This window comes from Ostrea edulis, chromosome 2 (genome assembly GCF_947568905.1).
Source record: "Ostrea edulis chromosome 2, xbOstEdul1.1, whole genome shotgun sequence".
In the NCBI taxonomy this organism is placed as follows: Eukaryota; Metazoa; Mollusca; class Bivalvia; order Ostreida; family Ostreidae; genus Ostrea; species Ostrea edulis.
Genome location: NC_079165.1, coordinates 106,959,025 through 106,977,049, shown reverse-complemented (window position 1 = coordinate 106,977,049; position 18,025 = coordinate 106,959,025). Strand labels below are relative to the sequence as shown.

Genomic DNA, 18,025 nt, shown 5'->3' with positions numbered 1-18,025 from the left:
TAATAGTCGGCTGATTTTCATAGAGTGAAAACAATAGAAATTAACTTGATACTATAGTTTTGATAAACAATGACAAACATGGGTGTTGTCTAGTACGAATTCACATACACAGAACACTCGTAAGTAGAAGTTAGTCATTTTCTTTCTTTTTCGTTTGTCTGTTTGGAGGAAATAGAATCTGAAATGGGTGACTCAGTATATATACGTCAAAAGTAGCAATTTAAGAGAGAATTTTATTTTAAACACCGTGTTGTAAGAAGAAAATTAGCATTGCTGTAAGAACTGTTATATGAAGGTGAAGATTCCCACGTTAAAATAAATTGAACTTTAAATTCAACTCGCTTTGAAATCTTTGGCTGATGGAATGTCTGCGAGCTGTTTTGGACTGTTATGGTCTTTTTATGTTTTCGTCCTTTCTTTTCCATACACATTGATGTCCGTGAACTACACGCCATCACAAAATTCATCAAAAGAAAAAGCTTGTACGCTAGATCATAATAAATTTAAACTATTCCAGTAACCCGGCTTGCAGGACAAGCAATCTTGTGATGTTGCACTCTCGGTCTTAGCTGGAATTATGTAATCGCCGACCTGATAGACCGGCTTTCGTTTGAGAACAGGTTGAAATTTATTTGAATTTTAGATTATTTGATATAAGAGTGCTCGTGTAAGAAATGCGTAGTTCTCTAGCACGGCCGGCAACATCTCCGTAAATCCATCACCAATCGCTCTGATTAAGCACAGAAATGTTCAGCGAGGATTCAATAATGCTGTAATGCAAGATTAAAGATAAGCTTCATCGGAACGTTGTGTTTCAACCCATTGACACTGAAACCGTCGTTTGTTAATTAGCCAAGGGAAGAATCGGTAAAATATATAGCTTGCAACGGATTTAAAGTTGCTTGTTCTTTTTTTTCCCCCCCAATTAGACAGCTTCAAGTATCGCCGACCCGGTACGACATCAGCAATCTCCTAGACAACTAAAGTCCTCTCCCTAATGAGCAGCGACACGGCGACATACCTCTCTTATTTTGACTTATGTATGTGTTCAGTGGTTTGCACACCTTGCTTGCGATAAATGACATAACACAGGTGATTAATGGCCCGTCGAGCTCCCGGCTTTAGATTCAAGTGCTGCATCTTGGTGTTTAGTCAAACCTTTAAGGGCTGCCAAATTTCATTTCCTTGAAGTTGTTATTTAGGATGCGATTTCTTGAAGAATATGGGTTCTTGTTTGTGTACATACTGTGCAAATTGATAAATAGAATGAATTGCGATGTACACAATAGGACAGACACATGGCATAATTTATGACATCCCACGTTTTGACCACTTTAAAGTCGCGGGCATGTATGTTTTCTTCAAATTCTTAAAATAGATCTTTTTTCTTATTTTTGCAGCCACACTATTACTAGAATTGTTATACTATGCAGTATTTGTCACATTACTCCAGTCATAAGATCGAAGTATCATTATACATAGAAACTTGAAAACGAATACAAGTCTGATAAAACAGTCCAAGTGTGCCATGAAACTAAGTTGATGTCATTTCTGCACCAACACCAATTATCACAAATTTGCACTGTCTTTAATCAATAAATATGATTCAATTCATTAATTGTTTCAAATCAATAAATACAGTTCAGTTCACTGTCTGTAAATAAATACAGTTCAGTTCAATGTTTCTAATCAATAAATACAGTTCAATTCACTATCTATAATCAATAAATACAGTTCAGTTCACTATCTATAATCAATAAATACAGTTCAGTGCACTATCTACAATCAATAAATACAGTTCAGTTCACTATCTATAATCAATAAATACAGTTCAGTTCAATGTCTATAATCAATAAATACAGTTCAATTCACTGTCTATAATCAATAAATACAGTTCAGTTCACTATCTATAATCAATAAATACAGTTCAGTTCACTATCTATAATCAATAAATACAGTTCAGTTCACTGTCTATAATCAATAAATACAGTTCAGTTCACTATTTATAATCAATAAATACAGTTCAATGTCTATAATCAATAAATACAGTTCAGTTCACTATCTATAATCAATAAATACAGTTCAGTTCACTATCTATAATCAATAAATACAGTTCACTGTCTATAATCAATAAATACAGTTCACTGTCTATAATCAATAAATACAGTTCAGTTCATTGTTTCTAATCAATAAATACAGTTCAATTCACTGTCTATAATCAATAAATACAGTTCAGTTCATTCTTTCTAATCAATAAATACAGTTCAGTTCAATGTCTATAATCAATAAATACAGTTCAATGTCTATAATCAATAAATACAGTTCAGTTCACTATCTATAATCAATAAATACAGTTCAGTTCACTGTCTATAATCAATAAATACAATTCAATGTCTATAATCTATAAATACAGTTCACTATCTATAATCAATAAATACAGTTCAATGTCTATAATCAATAAACACAGTTCAGTTCACTATCTATAATCAATAAATACAGTTCAGTTCACTATCTATAATCAATAAATACAGTTCAGTTCACTATCTATAATCAATAAATACAGTTCAGTTCACTATCTATAATCAATGAATACAGTTTAGTTCACTGTCTATAATCAATAAATACAGTTCAATTCACTGTCTATAATCAATAAATACAGTTCAGTTCACTATCTATAATCAATAAATACAGTTCAGTTCAATGTCTATAATCAATAAATACAGTTCAATTCACTGTCTATAATCAATAAATACAGTTCAATTCACTGTCTATAATCAATATATACAGTTCAGTTCAATGTCTATAATCGATAAATACAGTTCAGTGCACTATCTATAATCAATATATACAGTTCAGTTCACTATCTATAATCAATAAATACAGTTCAATGTCTATAATCAATAAATACAGTTCAGTTCACTATCTATAATCAATAAATACAGTTCAGTTCACTATCTATAATCAATAAATACAGTTCAATTCACTATCTATAATCAATAAATACAGTTCAGTTCGTTATCTATAATCAATAAATACAGTTCAGTTCACTATCTATAATCAATAAATACAGTTCAGTTCGTTATCTATAATCAATAAATACAGTTCAGTTCGTTATCTATAATCAATAAATACAGTTCAGTTCACTATCTATAATCAATAAATACAGTTCAGTTCACTATCTATAATCAATAAATACAGTTCAATGTCTATAATCAATAAATACAGTTCGGTTCACTGTCTATAATCAATAAATACAGTTCAGTTCACTGTCTATAATCAATAAATACAGTTCAGTTCACTATCTATAATCAATAAATACAGTTCAGTTCACTATCTATAATCAATAAATACAGTTCAGTTCACTATCTATAATCAATAAATACAGTTCAATTCACTGTCTATAATCAATAAATACAGTTCACTATCTATAATCAATAAATACAGTTCAGTTCACTATCTATAATCAATAAATACAGTTCATTTCACTATCTATAATCAATAAATACAGTTCAGTTCGTTATCTATAATCAATAAATACAGTTCAGTTCGTTATCTATAATCAATAAATACAGTTCAGTTCACTATCTATAATCAATAAATACAGTTCACTATCTATGATCAATAAATACAGTTCGGTTCACTATCTATAATCAATAAATACAGTTCAGTTCACTATCTATAATCAATAAATACAGTTCAGTTCACTATCTATAATCAATAAATACAGTTCATTTCACTATCTATAATCAATAAATACAGTTCAGTTCACTATCTATAATCAATAAATACAGTTCAGTTCAATGTCTATAAATAAATACAGTTCAGTTCACTGTCTATAATCAATAAATACAGTTCAGTTCAATGTCTATAAATAAATACAGTTCAGTTCACTGTCTATAATCAATAAATACAGTTCAGTTCAATGTCTATACATAAATACAGTTCAGTTCACTGTCTATAATCAATAAATACAGTTCAGTTCACTATTTATAATCAATAAATACAGTTCACTGTCTATAATCAATAAATACAGTTCAGTTCACTGTCTATAATCAATAAATACAGTTCAGTTCACTATCTATAATCAATAAATACAGTTCAATGTCTATAATCAATAAATACAGTTCACTATCTATAATCAATAAATACAGTTCACTGTCTATAATCAATAAATACAGTTCAGTTCACTGTCTATAATCAATAAATACAGTTCAGTTCACTGTCTATAATCAATAAATACAGTTCAGTTCACTATCTATAATCAATAAATACAGTTCAGTTCACTGTTTATAATCAATAAATACAGTTCAGTTCACTATCTAAAATCAATAAATACAGTTCAGTTCACTATCTATAATCAATAAATACAGTTCAGTTCAATGTCTATACATAAATACAGTTCAGTTCACTGTCTATAATCAATAAATACAGTTCAGTTCACTATTTATAATCAATAAATACAGTTCAGTTCACTATCTATAATCAATAAATACAGTTCAGTTCACTGTCTATAATCAATAAATACAGTTCAGTTCACTATCTATAATCAATAAATACAGTTCAGTTCAATGTCTATACATAAATACAGTTCAGTTCACTGTCTATAATCAATAAATACAGTTCAGTTCACTATTTATAATCAATAAATACAGTTCAGTTCACTATCTATAATCAATAAATACAGTTCAGTTCACTGTCTATAATCAATAAATACAGTTCAGTTCACTATCTATAATCAATGAATACAGTTCGGTTCACTGTCTATAATCAATAAATACAGTTCACTGTCTATAATCAATAAATACAGTTCAGTTCACTATCTATAATCAATAAATACAGTTCAGTTCACTGTCTATAATCAATATATACAGTTCAGTTCACTATCTATAATCAATAAATACAGTTCAGTTCACTGTCTATAAATAAATACAGTTCAGTTCACTGTCCATAATCAATATATACAGTTCGGTTCACTGTCTATAATCAATAAATACGGTTCAGTTCACTGTCTATAATCAATAAATACAGTTCAGTTCACTATCTATAATCAATAAATACAGTTCGGTTCACTATCTATAATCAATAAATACAGTTCAGTTCACTATCTATAATCAATAAATACAGTTCAATTCACTGTCTATAATCAATAAATACAGTTCACTATCTATAATCAATAAATACAGTTCAGTTCACTGTCTATAATCAATAAATACAGTTCAGTTCACTATCTATAATCAATACATACAGTTCGGTTCACTGTCTATAATCAATAAATACAGTTCGGTTCACTGTCTATAATCAATAAATACAGTTCAGTTCACTATCTATAATCAATAAATACAGTTCAGTTCACTATCTATAATCAATAAATACAGTTCAGTTCACTATCTATAATCAATAAATACAGTTCGGTTCACTGTCTATAATCAATAAACACAGTTGAATATCTATAATCAATAAATACAGTTCAGTTCACTATCTATAATCAATAAATACAGTTCAGTTCACTGTCTATAATCAATAAATACAGTTCAGTTCACTGTCTATAATCAATAAATACAGTTCAGTTCACTATCTATAATCAATAAATACAGTTCAGTTCACTGTCTATAATCAATAAATACAGTTCAGTTCACTATCTATAATCAATAAATACAGTTCAGTTCACTATCTATAATCAATAAATACAGTTCGGTTCACAAGCTACTCACACCTGGACGATATCTGGGATTACTTTTTAAAACAAATTCAATTGCGCATGCTCCACTTGCGTTGACTGGTACAACAAAACCTCACTATACGGAATGGTATTCCTTCTAAATGAGAATTGAGTTATCGATCATAAATTTATCCGTATATTTCATCTTTGGAACCAAATACCGAAAACAGCGTATATATTCCTATATGAAGTAACCCCCCCCCCCCCCCCCCCCCCAATCATGCATATTTAGAAACATCTAATATTGCTATGAAACTGGGTGTTTAAAAACGTGTGTGATGCACAACAACTTACAGGGCGCCAAATATTCAATCAGGTCTCGTGCCGAAATTAACATTCGCAAAAAACATTAATTCTCTGTGAGAGGATGATTTGTCGTTCTACAGAAATATTTAGAATAGGGGTCAAGGAGCGGTTCTTTCTTTATTGTGCCGAAGGGGTGTGTCAGTTTAAAATCGAGTTACCAAGTTCTTCACCACGTACAATTTTTCGCCATCTTTTACCATTTTACCTTTCCCCTACCAAATGCCCTGCATACTTTTGATTGGTTGATTGATTGATTGATTGATTGATGTTTTCCGCCACACTCAACAATTTTTCAGTTATCAGTTATATGGTGGCGCCCAGTTTTTATTGGTGGAAGAGAGAATCCAGATACAATATACCTGAGAAGAGACCACCGACCTTCCGAAAGTAAACTGGGAAACTTTCTCACTTACCGGCGCGAGCGAGATTCGAACCCGCGTCGACAGAGGTGAGAGGCCGTGTGATTTTGAGCGTGATGCTCTAACCACTCGGCCACGGAGGCCCCTGCAGACTTTTGACTACCAAGACATTGTACATACCATAGAACAACGTGTCAACTACCTACCGGTACACAACCTACTGTCTAGAATTCTTCTCTTTTCAATATACGCCATGGATGATTTTTTTTTTATTTCACTTATTTTTATTTCAGCCTTATAGCTATAGCATTTAGTTTCGGGTTTGACTTCTGACCCCCATGCACTTCAGTTTTGGATTTGACTTCTGACCCCCATTCACGTTATTTTTGGATTTAACTTCTGACCCCCATGCACGTTACTTTCGGATTTAACTTCTGACCCCCATGCACGTTAGTTTCGGATTTGACTTCTGACCCCATGCACTTTACTGTGGGGACTTACATGTTGCGTATCTTTACACTATAAAACCGCTCAGACAAATTATCATAAATTCAATATTTTTTTATTACGCATACAGGCCTTCAAACACACTATATCTGAATTTCATGAACAAAATTGACGGGCGAATAATTAAGTCGAAACTATCCCTTGCCACCTAAGGACAATCGCTTCTGGTTGATTAGCATTTATGGATATGGACAGTTAACTAGCTTGGTGACTCTCTGGCCACCGTGTACCAATATGCTTCAGTTTCTTTATTTCCGTGAGTCATATGGCTCATTGGATTCACATACACATATATATATATACACAGGCAGTACAGTAGATATAAAGATATAGTACATACAGGAACATTATATGGAGAGTGCATAAACTTACATAATGTTATATAGTAATGTTAGTACATAAATTTAAGTTATATATAAACACAGTATATATATATATTACAGGTATTCATAACCAATTACACTGATTCATAATATGTACTGTATCTTATATATGCGGAGGGAAATGCTCTATGTACTAATTAATAACAGTGTCATTACGTAGTTTCGCGGCACATTTAAGATATTTACCTAAATTAAAATGCAAAGAAGGAGTTTTTTAAACCTCTCTTTTTCTCTTTTAGGTATCAAGACCTTTCAAGTTCCTTTAAACACACGTGGATGGTAAAACAATTATATGAAAATCCATGTTGCTAATCACAAGTTCTACATTGTACTATGAATGCCATTGTGAAGGCGGCTAAAGAGCAGGTTATGTGCCCTGCTTGTAGGGAGCGGATCAAAGAGCCGAAGACCTTATCATGCCTCCATTCCTTCTGTAAGAAATGCATTGCGGATCACATCGTGAAGACGACAAAGAACCAATCCGATCCAGTGGGTTTCGGCTGTCCCGTTTGCCGGAAGGAGACTTTAATGCCACCTGGTGGTTCACAGTCCCCTTCAGCATGGGTAGATACTCTGCAAACAAATACAGCAATAGCCAATATTTTACAAGCGTTTGAATCGGAGTCTTTGCCAAAAACTTGTACATATCATCCGGATAAGGAAATAGAATATTATTGTGAAGATCACTTTCTTTCGATCTGCTCGTTGTGTGCAACTATAACCCACAAGAAGTGTGAAGACGTGACTCCAATAGAGGAAGCGGCCAAACGGCGGCGTGCAGACAGCGGAAAACTAATCAGTTTCCTCATGGAACAAGCTTCACTAGTTGAAAAAATTCTGACTGACAGAAAAAGCCAGTTAGAATATCTCGATCAAGCGGAGTCGGACATCAGATCCCACCTATCGAGTCTGCGAAAGAGAGTTATCGAAATCATGGATACCTTTGAAAATAAGGTCGTCGGTGAATTGGCACAGAAGAAGAATAAAGAGGCGGAGTACGTAAAACTTGAAGTACATACATGCGAACAAATAGTGAAAGATACTCAAAACTCTTTGGAGGCTTTCCAGGACGCCATTCAAAAGGAACCCCCGGCAGATTTTGTCATGTCGTACTTGAAAAACGCCGAGATGTTCCAACAAAGGCAAATAACGATAGGTGGTTTCTGCCAAAATCTCAAGAATGTGAAAATTACTTTCATCGCTAACAAAACTGCAGATCAGGCTCTAAGACAGGTAAAATCTCTTGGAAATTTGTCTGTCGAAAGGACACCAAACAGACATGCTTTGCCTTACACGAAATCATACACAGAGAATAGACAAAACTTCTTACAAACGCCAAGGTCTATCTCGTCATTACGCCGAGGTACCACCCCATTCCGTCCAGTGTCTGGAGCATCCACAATCAACGATGAAACCCAATCACTTCCGAACAGCAAATCACGACCGATCTCAATCCGACCCCGCCCATATTCCACTCTTCCAGACTCGTCAAGATTAGAGCCGATACGACAAAAGCGGGAACTAGAAGGATTCTCCCAACCACCCAGACACGAGACTTTTCCAAAGAAAGAAAGCAAAGCAACAAAGAACACGAGAGATCTGACCCAGTCCAGACCATCTGCAACAAGTATTTCAAAGGATGGAAAAATAATACAAGCAAAACTAAAGGCCACGTTTGATGCGTCATCTCCAGATCAGAATGAATGCTCAATTGAAGGTGCCACCGTTTTAACGTCAGGTCACGTGGTTCTTGCTGACTCTTATCACAGCTCATTAAAGCTGTTCGATCCAAAATACAATTACGTTGGATGTATCAAGTTCTCTACGTCCCCAGGTGACGTCACCGCAATCGCAGATGACGAAGTGATTGTCTGTCTACCCGATACTATGCAACTGAAGCACGAAAAGCTTCAGAGTAATAAACTAGTTCCTGGGGAATCTCTTGCTGTCGGTGACAGGTGCACGTCTGCAAGTTACAACAACGGAATTCTGGCGACCTGTTCTGGTAGCACAGTGCATGTTTTCAAGAGAGAAAATTCGCGCTGGATAAGGATTCTTTCGCAGAAGTTGGATGTCGATAACCTCATGTATATTGCTGTTGATAAAGAAGGGGAAAGAATTGTGGTGACAAAAAACGGTTATCCAAATCGACCAGTACTCTGCTTAAACAAAAATGGACAGAAAATATGGAGTTTTACACACGAGGAACTCCGGTTGCCAAGAGGTGTTGCTTTCTACAAAGATCAGATTTTAATAGTGTCGTGGGACCAACAACGCATTCTGCAACTTAACAAAGATGGTCAATTAGTAGGTGCAATCGTCCGTGACGGTCTGCAGTGGCCTTGGAAATTGTGTATTAGCCCCATGAATGACAAAATGTTTGTTACGCAGTGCTACTATAGGCTCACTTTGAAAGAAAAAAATTCAATTAAAGTTTTCTTATTGAAATGACATATCAAGAACTCGCGAGGTTCCCATTTTTGAATAGTTTTTGTTTGTAGTGAATTCGGTGGCTGGTGTGAACAAATTTTGTGTTACTTAAGATGTCAAGATAAGAAATAAACTTTTCAATATTATGTAATGTACATCTTCATGTGTGAAATACGATATAAATACCCAGAGCTCGTCTGATAGATTGCCTTGTTGCGTCAGTATTTATAATAATCATTCTCAATACAGTCTTTGTACACAGGTTAATTGAGTGGAGACCATCCGAACACTTTTTTAATATGAATCTTTAGTATTTCATGTCTCGCGATAAATCATCTTTTATTTCATGGTAGCTTTTACATTCATAATTTGGTCTGAAGATAAGCACTGCCTACGTCAAAATTCCACAGATCAACAAAACGATAAAAGCACTTCAAAAACCACACCATGCTGACAAACCAATATGAAATACATTCATTACAGGGGGATAAGGAAATTGAAATCGTGTTTTTAACTTCAGACAATATTCCATAAGCTCTCCTGTGTTCACTTTCCCATAACTCTCGAATATCCTTTACTGCGGTCAAAATTGTCGGCATACTTGAAAGAGTGTTTCGTACTGAATAAACTAGGACTAGGTGTGACTAAAGGCGAGCGAAGTACACGTGGACCTTTGTGTCGGCCAGTCTCCAGATTTCGGACAGTTTGTCGAGTACAAGAGGTATAATTCTATGACCGTACCTGGCGAGGGAATCCTATACTTTAAGCTATATATATGTCGTCTAGGTAAATGGACTCTATATGAACACAGGTGTTGTACATCTCTACATCAAATTTTAACACAAATATGATACCATTTTAAGAATGTGAAGAACAACGGATCATATGGTCACAGCTAGTATCAAGTCTGCGCATAATAATTCAAAATTACAACCACATATTTCACATACTTGCTCGCTACTGTATGACTAATTAAGTAATCTGCATGCTAATTTCGGAATCGTTTTAGGCGGTCAGAAATTTATTTGGTTAGTGGAAGACCTTGCAATAAACCGTAACTTGGAGTATTATTTAGGTCAATCCTCTTAACTGACCCGGTGACTTAGTAACCTTGTCCTAAATTCTCATGACAGCAGGTAGTAATTATGAAGTAATCATGAGTGAAAATTTCTTGCTCAGTCCATGATTTTACAAAATATGTTGAATTTAACTGTGTGAATTTTGATCACGAAAAAAAATGTATGTGCAAGAAAATCACTTGACAAACGCAACATCAAGTCGGAAAACAAATATTTGCTCTGATAACTCCCAGTAATCGGTATTCTGTCTGTTATAATGCTTCAGTGTTGCATAAGCTGCACATCTTGAGTTTAAAAACTTTTTACAAAGGTTTGTCATCGTCTTAATATTTCCGCCACAACACTTAAATGCATTGCTGATGCAGAAAAATCTATTCCTGATTGTAATAAAATGTGCAAGTTACATAACAGGTACTCATAGAAAAGCATTCCGCCTGCTCTGGGTCTCGTCAAAATAAATCTATCTCTCTCTCTATGTCTCTCTCTCTCTCTCTCTCTCTCTCTCTCTCTCTCTGGCCGATGTATCGATTAACGTAAAAGTTTTATTTCATCAGGTTACATGCACTCAAAACGTAAACACCAGTTCAATAATACATTAAAGTACATTGAAAGTTTTATTGGACGACTAAATTTCTTTTCAATGTACACGGAGCGGTATTTTAATCATCGTCTGGGACGGCTGTGTCTTTGGTTTCATGCGTCAGGGCTGCATTCAAGAAATTCAAATTCAGGTTACCGAGACACATTCTGTAGGGATGATTATGTCGTTTTAATAATATGCTTACATTCAGTGTTTGTGTGCCTACACTGGGACGATTTGTCAGCTATATAATATCCCATCATCAAATGCTTCATAAAAGTTACTCTATAAATTTGATTTTAATGTATTTAAATCAACGAGCGAGTCCCCTGCATTGTTAAGTGTACAAGCCATGATAAAGGAGTTCCTAATATCAACCATTCAATAATGCATAAAACGTCTGATTTAATGATATCTGATAAACTGTAATAAAAATGTACACTACGGGAAAGGATCCAGGAATTTTCAAGGGGGGGGGGGGGTCCCTCAACTTTTCCTCTCCAAAAGGGAGGTTGCACCTTTCTCCAATGTCATAAAATAACTCATTTAAGCTCAAGTTTCCCAACCAAAGGGCGTGCAACACCCCTCTCTCTAGATCGACCACTGATCAGGAAGTGGGAGGATAATGTGTCCAATCTGAGATTTTTTTGGCAAAAACGGAATTGAAATCTTTCGAAGTAAAACAAAACCCAACCGAACGGCAGACGTTACTCGTCAGAATTCTATGAAGCTTATAAAGCAGAAATTGAATTTCATAACTCCCAACAGGTGTCAATCCGCCGAGAGAGATCGGGATCGGGTTACCATGATAGCATCGAGACACTTCACAAAAAGAAGAAGGCCGAACCGCCAACTAACCGAAATTTCGTTTAAGTATGTAATGTTCACTTTGATATAAACTTTATATGCGAGTTAAGTAAATCTGACATTGCATAAGTGCCTGTCAAGAACTTTAACGACATATTTCATTATTTTCTGCACTTTGGTGCAGATTTATACGAACTGTCTCTTGAGCCGATGCATTTAAATGAGTTGACGTGTCCCTGAAAGAAACAAAATAAAGCGTCTGTTCTGTGCTAATGCACCTGTCAGCTGTTATTAAAGATTCAACTTCATCTTTGATTTCAAATATATCGGGTACTATCAAGATCATTGTTCTCAAAAGGAATAAAAGAATAAATATGGGTATAATTTCTTCCGAAAGACGATACCCAAAAAAGAATTCAAGAAATCACTCTTGGGTGTTGCTGTCGATGTTATCTGAGACACGGGTTTTTTGAAATTTTTATCGATATTTGATCCATAGAAGGAGTTAGATAGAAGCTCCACGTGGAAACAGTCTATCTGCAGACTAACGAGCCGGGCTGACCTTCATTAGCAGAAAGGAATCTTTTCAAAAGCAGAGAGATGAGGCCTCGCTAATCCAGTAGTTTATCATCGAACATTAGACAGAGAGAAAGGAATGTTTCGACTAACCACATTGAAATCAAGGGCGTATAGGTTGTCGATGGTTAGCTTTCATGAATCATTACTAACGGTTTTCATTCTTATCAAAGCACAAACGATCTTTGGTATACATTTTGCGTCAATAAATATCGTGTAATTGGTATCTTTTTAGCTATCCACGTGAAAGGTGTTATTGTTCGTTGATATTTGCTGTACTTTTTCGAATAAACAAAAAGAAAACAAAATTAGCCAAACTGTTTAAATTTTGAAGATTTGAGCACGACTAGCAAATGAAGACGATCCCGTGAATCATTCTAACAGCAGGTTGAGAGCACATGTAAATATTCTAATTAAAGTATTACATAACAAAGTATCTAATTGCATACTTTGATAATGTACAAGATTAAGGTCTTTAAAGTATCTTCTGCACAAACAGCTTCAGAATGTCCTGATAGGCTAGACGATGCTTCTCTAATGCATCCATCGTTTTGCCGACGTTCACAACACTTGGTGCACAAATTTGCACTTCTAATTGCTGTCTGCTACGGTGTTCTCATTGACTCCGAATTAATTTGGTTTCGAAGGACGGAAAGTTTGAAGTTTGTATCAATGTCGCTCTTAATCATAAGTAAGACACAGGTTAGTTCTAGTGTTTCAATAAAAAGGCATACTTCTGATATGTATGTGCTTTTATTATCATAAGAATTGTAAGAGTTCGTTGAGCACTTGGTTTCAAATATCTGCCGTTTGTTCTTTAAATGTTTCGCTTCCCCTTGATGTGAACCCCTGCTCATAATCCTAATGGTCATTTTAAAGTCATAATCTGCATACCAAAAGACTTCACCAAGCCAACGTCCGTAGAGAGACCAATGGTCCTTTCTCCCAAATCAAATCTGCAAAGAAAAATTCCAATAAAATAGGCACTAAACCATGAAATGTACATTCTTGAACTCAAAATAAATGACACAATTACACTTTATGAAGTAATTCAAAACTCCATTCAGTTTGTGAATAGTATAACACGAGTATACTACCATAGTGAAGGAAGATTATATATCAGTTACAATAAGGTCTGGGGCCAGACTATAAAATATAATAAATCATTATTCCCATTTACATCGCGTGTTTCGGAATAATGATCGTTTAGGACACAAAGGGGGCCTGACAAGAGTTCCGATTTCAGAAGGAGCTCTACCTGATGCCTCTGCTGACGGTGACTTTTCGGAGAGGTGAGACGAGCGGAATAATACCCCTCCTGTATAACGAAATATACGACCTCGCTGACAGACTGATGACAGCATATAATGTCGGAAGTTAAAGAAATGATTCATAGAAGGAATTAGATAATTCTAACAGAAAACCAAAGATGTGAAATACAGATGGTTTACGAAAATTCAGTGTGTAGAACCTCACGTCTAGGGTGTCCAATTTAACAGTCAACCATCGCTGTTCCTAGACCCCCCTAACAATCCCCAGATGATTAACGACATGTTAGAAAACATGCTCCTAATTAGATCAACGTCTGTGTGGTACACGCCCTGGTGATGAGATGAAATCATGTACGGAGTGCAGAAATCGACACGGCCCACGTGTACCCCTCCAGTATATATGCGACGTCTTCTACGAAAAGTTTTTTGTTTGAAAAAAAAACCCTGCAAAATTATTCCCATGAATTACATGAGAAGTACAATGCCCCTGGGTTCTGCCTTTGTATCGGCCTATTATAACAACCTTGTCGGACTTGGCGAGCATGAAATACGTGTGGAGTTTAATTTCATTCGCAAATATAATATTTTATTTATTCAATTTCACCAAACATATTGGCATACAAATTACAAGAAGCACAATACATGCATGTATTACAAAAACTGTATAATTAAAGTAATAAGTAATTTTCCCCACAAAAGAATGACAGCCGTGGTGCCGCGTTGAATGATGGCGGGTACATGTGGAACGTAATTCTGGTCTCTGATTCAGTACCGTACACACAGTAAAGATTTATCTCAGAGATAAACCTATCTTCAATTTTATTTCACACGTAATCGAAACACAATGAAATGGTTGACTTTGTTTTATAGACTTTACCAATTAAGATCCTTGTTAATGATAAGCAAATCTGAAACGTCACTTTAACTACACCGCCATCTTAATTTACGAGTCGGTCCAGTGGGTGTTACACGGTCAGGTGGCGTGGTCCTGTTGATGTATCATCGCTCTGAGAAATCCTCTGTTTATAATCAACTTCAAATTGCTTGTTTTATTACTTTCCTGTTTTTGTTTTCGGAATTTCGGTTAATGTTTAACCTATAACTGTTTCGATCGCCAATATTCTCTGATGGGAACTAGGCTGGGACCTGTTTCACTATATTACACAATGTCAGTTTGTATTGATGATAAAAAAAAACCTAAACTTTTCATTGATGTTTAAACATTGTAATATCGGACAATCTGGGTCTCCTGGGTTGGTTCCGAGGGCGGGAACGCCCTCGTTCTGGTGTGGTATCTGTCCTGATATCTTGTAAGTGAATTAGATTAAGATTTTTGGGAGTAACAACTAAATCCTGAACAGAAACACCCATGGGAAAATTGCTTTCTTTATCGAAGGTATAGGTATTGCGTACATACCTGTTCAAATTTATTCGCCATCATTTTCAGCACGATCTCGTGTTAGTTAATTCCCGTGGGGATCTGGCTTAGAATAGGTCCTCAGTACCCCTTGCTTGTCGTAAGAGACTAAATGGGGTGGTCCTTTTGATGCAACTGCAAAAAACCGAGAATATTTCACTCCTATGGAGAAGTCACCATTGCCGGAGTAGGGCTGTAAAATTTATGCTCATGCTTGGCGCTTACGGTCTTTGAACAGGATGAGTTCTTTACCGTGCCACACCAACTGTGACAGGGGATCTCGGTTTTTGCGGTCTCATCAAATTGATTGATTGTTTTTACGTCCCGTCGACAATTTTTCACTCATATTGAGACGTCACCAGCTGTAGGTGAAGTACCACAAATTTAGACCTATGCTTAGCCACGCCCTTCCGACAAGCAAAGTCCGTAGCAGTGAAGGTTTTTTTTATCGTACCAACGCCTGCGGCGGCGCGGTGCCTCCGTTTTCAAGGTCATATCCGAAAGACCCGTGATTCTCACCTCTAAATGCCGAGAACAATCACTACCCATTTTAACGTCTTAGGTTTGACGCGGCCATGACACGAGCGGGATTGAACTCACGACCTCCCGGTTACGAAGCAAACGCTTTACCACTGAGCTACCACGAAAATGACTGCCTCGTTTAGTCGCCTCTTACAACAAGCAAGGGTACTGAGGACCTATTCTAACCCGGATCCTCACGGGAATTAGCACGGGATCCAACACATGAAAACATATGGAAACAAATCACATACATAGGCCTATACTTTAGTAACTAGGGTTGAACCAAAGTACGATCGAGATGCTGCCTTTAGTCGAAACCGAAGGGCCTTAAGGGGTGTCACTGGTCTACCACACAGCAACCTATAATAAACTTTAGTAACCAGACATGCGCATTGAAGGCCCGGAAGCAAGCCAGGTATGGTTGATGATCGAACTATAAGGAATGCTAGTCAACTCGGCACCAAGTAAAGTGAATTCGGCCCCAAGTAAATGCGGCCCCTGTTTTTATGAATAATAGTGAATAATGGTAATGTTCTTGGTTTTTTTTTTCTTTATAATTGTTATCGGTCTCCAAGGTTAGACAAACTCACGCATGATCTCTCTTATTTTCAAAAGGAATATGGGGGGGGGGGGGGGGGGTGATCACGTGGGAACTAAGCTTGCTTTACTTTGTTGGCCCTAGCTTGGTTCCCCGCATTTAACAAAAAATATCTTCGATTTTATATTGATATACTATTTTGATTTTATCATATTTGTGTAAAGTTCTGAATGTGTAAACGACATACATGTACGGGTATATATTTACAGCAATATACAACTCTTTACAGATCTCAGATGGCACTGGAAGGAAACTTTGTAATTCCCTCTCAGACTCTTTAATCTGTGCTATATGGTGTGGACAAGATGTAACCACGATCGTTAGTAAACAGGGCTTCTTTGTGAGTGTCCTATTTTCCTCATATGTAATTACATGTACCTCAATTTCCCTAATCGGAACATTAAGTATCTTACACCACATTCAATCGATGTTCAATAAATCTTTCTTGACTACGCTGCACGCGGTCACTTCTCCAGACGGGGTGCTTGTTTATGGCTTTGAATCGTCTGAGATTACATTACATAATCGTCATTTTACCAAACAAAGAATGTAGGTAGACTCTCTCATTCCAAATGAAAGACTTTTTTTTTTGCATCGACAACGAATCAAACTGCGCACAACTAGTCAGTTATTGTATGTTAGCATTGTATTATGAAATGTCTGCCAAGGCAATATCAGACGACACAATTCCGGCTGCACATAGATGAAACTCTTTATTGGCAGACTTGGTGCATCTGTGACGAAGAAGGCGGATATTAGGTGCTCTAGCGGTAGTTCTGAAGTCAGCATTACATGATTAGGTTCTCTCGATGGTAAACAATATTTACACGTGTTTAAGTATGCGTACAATAGTGGACAACGTCTTAAATCAATGAAATGCGGTCATCTTTGGAGACACTTCTATAAGTTAGGCGCTAACCAAACACACTTTTAATTAGCTGTTCAGTCATGTGTGTCGGCCTCCATCATCCTGGTCGTCCCCTTCCTGAGTGTGCGCCCAGTCCATGAATTCCTCATCGCTGCATAAATGCAGGTTTCTTGACTAATCACTCCGTATTTAATAGCGTACAAAACTCACAGCAGCATTCCTTTCAGATACAATTACTATTCAAGGTTTTACTTATCTGCCAACAGTGCGGATGTAATCTTGCAGGAATATTTCGCAACATGATGATATTTTATACTAAAAACCAGCGGAAAAGGATGAGCCAGATAAAACTCTCAGCTGATGAAGTTTTCTATTAGAATCTGAAGATATCATTCAAAAAGTCGTTTATCTAAAGAATGCTCATATACCCTTCATCGTGCCAAGCATTCTACTACTTCGTTGATATATTGTAGTGTAAATCTTATAAAAGTCGATATTTCAAATCGTCAGCTGCGGTGTAAACAGGTAAACACGCTGGTGCTCACCTCAAGAATCTAAAAAGACCACCCCATCCCCCAATGACATCGTCGTTCTTGGCACACT

At 36.0% G+C, this 18,025-nt stretch overlaps 1 protein-coding gene and 1 long non-coding RNA gene across 2 annotated transcripts; one reads left to right on the top strand and one right to left on the bottom strand.

Annotated features, from left to right (window-relative positions):
• The first annotated feature begins 47 nt into the window (after positions 1-47).
• Positions 48-9,909, top strand: LOC125680526 (tripartite motif-containing protein 3-like). Its single transcript, XM_048920196.2, has 2 exons — positions 48-119; positions 7,514-9,909. The coding sequence occupies exon 2, from the start codon at positions 7,608-7,610 to the stop codon at positions 9,723-9,725; it is 2,118 nt and encodes a 705-aa protein (XP_048776153.2). The 5' UTR covers positions 48-119; positions 7,514-7,607; the 3' UTR covers positions 9,726-9,909.
• Positions 9,910-13,050: 3,141 nt separating this feature from the next.
• LOC130052043 (uncharacterized) lies at positions 13,051-14,334 on the bottom strand. Its single transcript, XR_008800392.1, has 2 exons — positions 14,223-14,334; positions 13,051-13,702 (listed from the first exon to the last, which is right to left on the bottom strand). It is a non-coding gene; the product is annotated as an uncharacterized LOC130052043 (long non-coding RNA).
• Between the last annotated feature and the right edge of the window lie 3,691 nt (positions 14,335-18,025).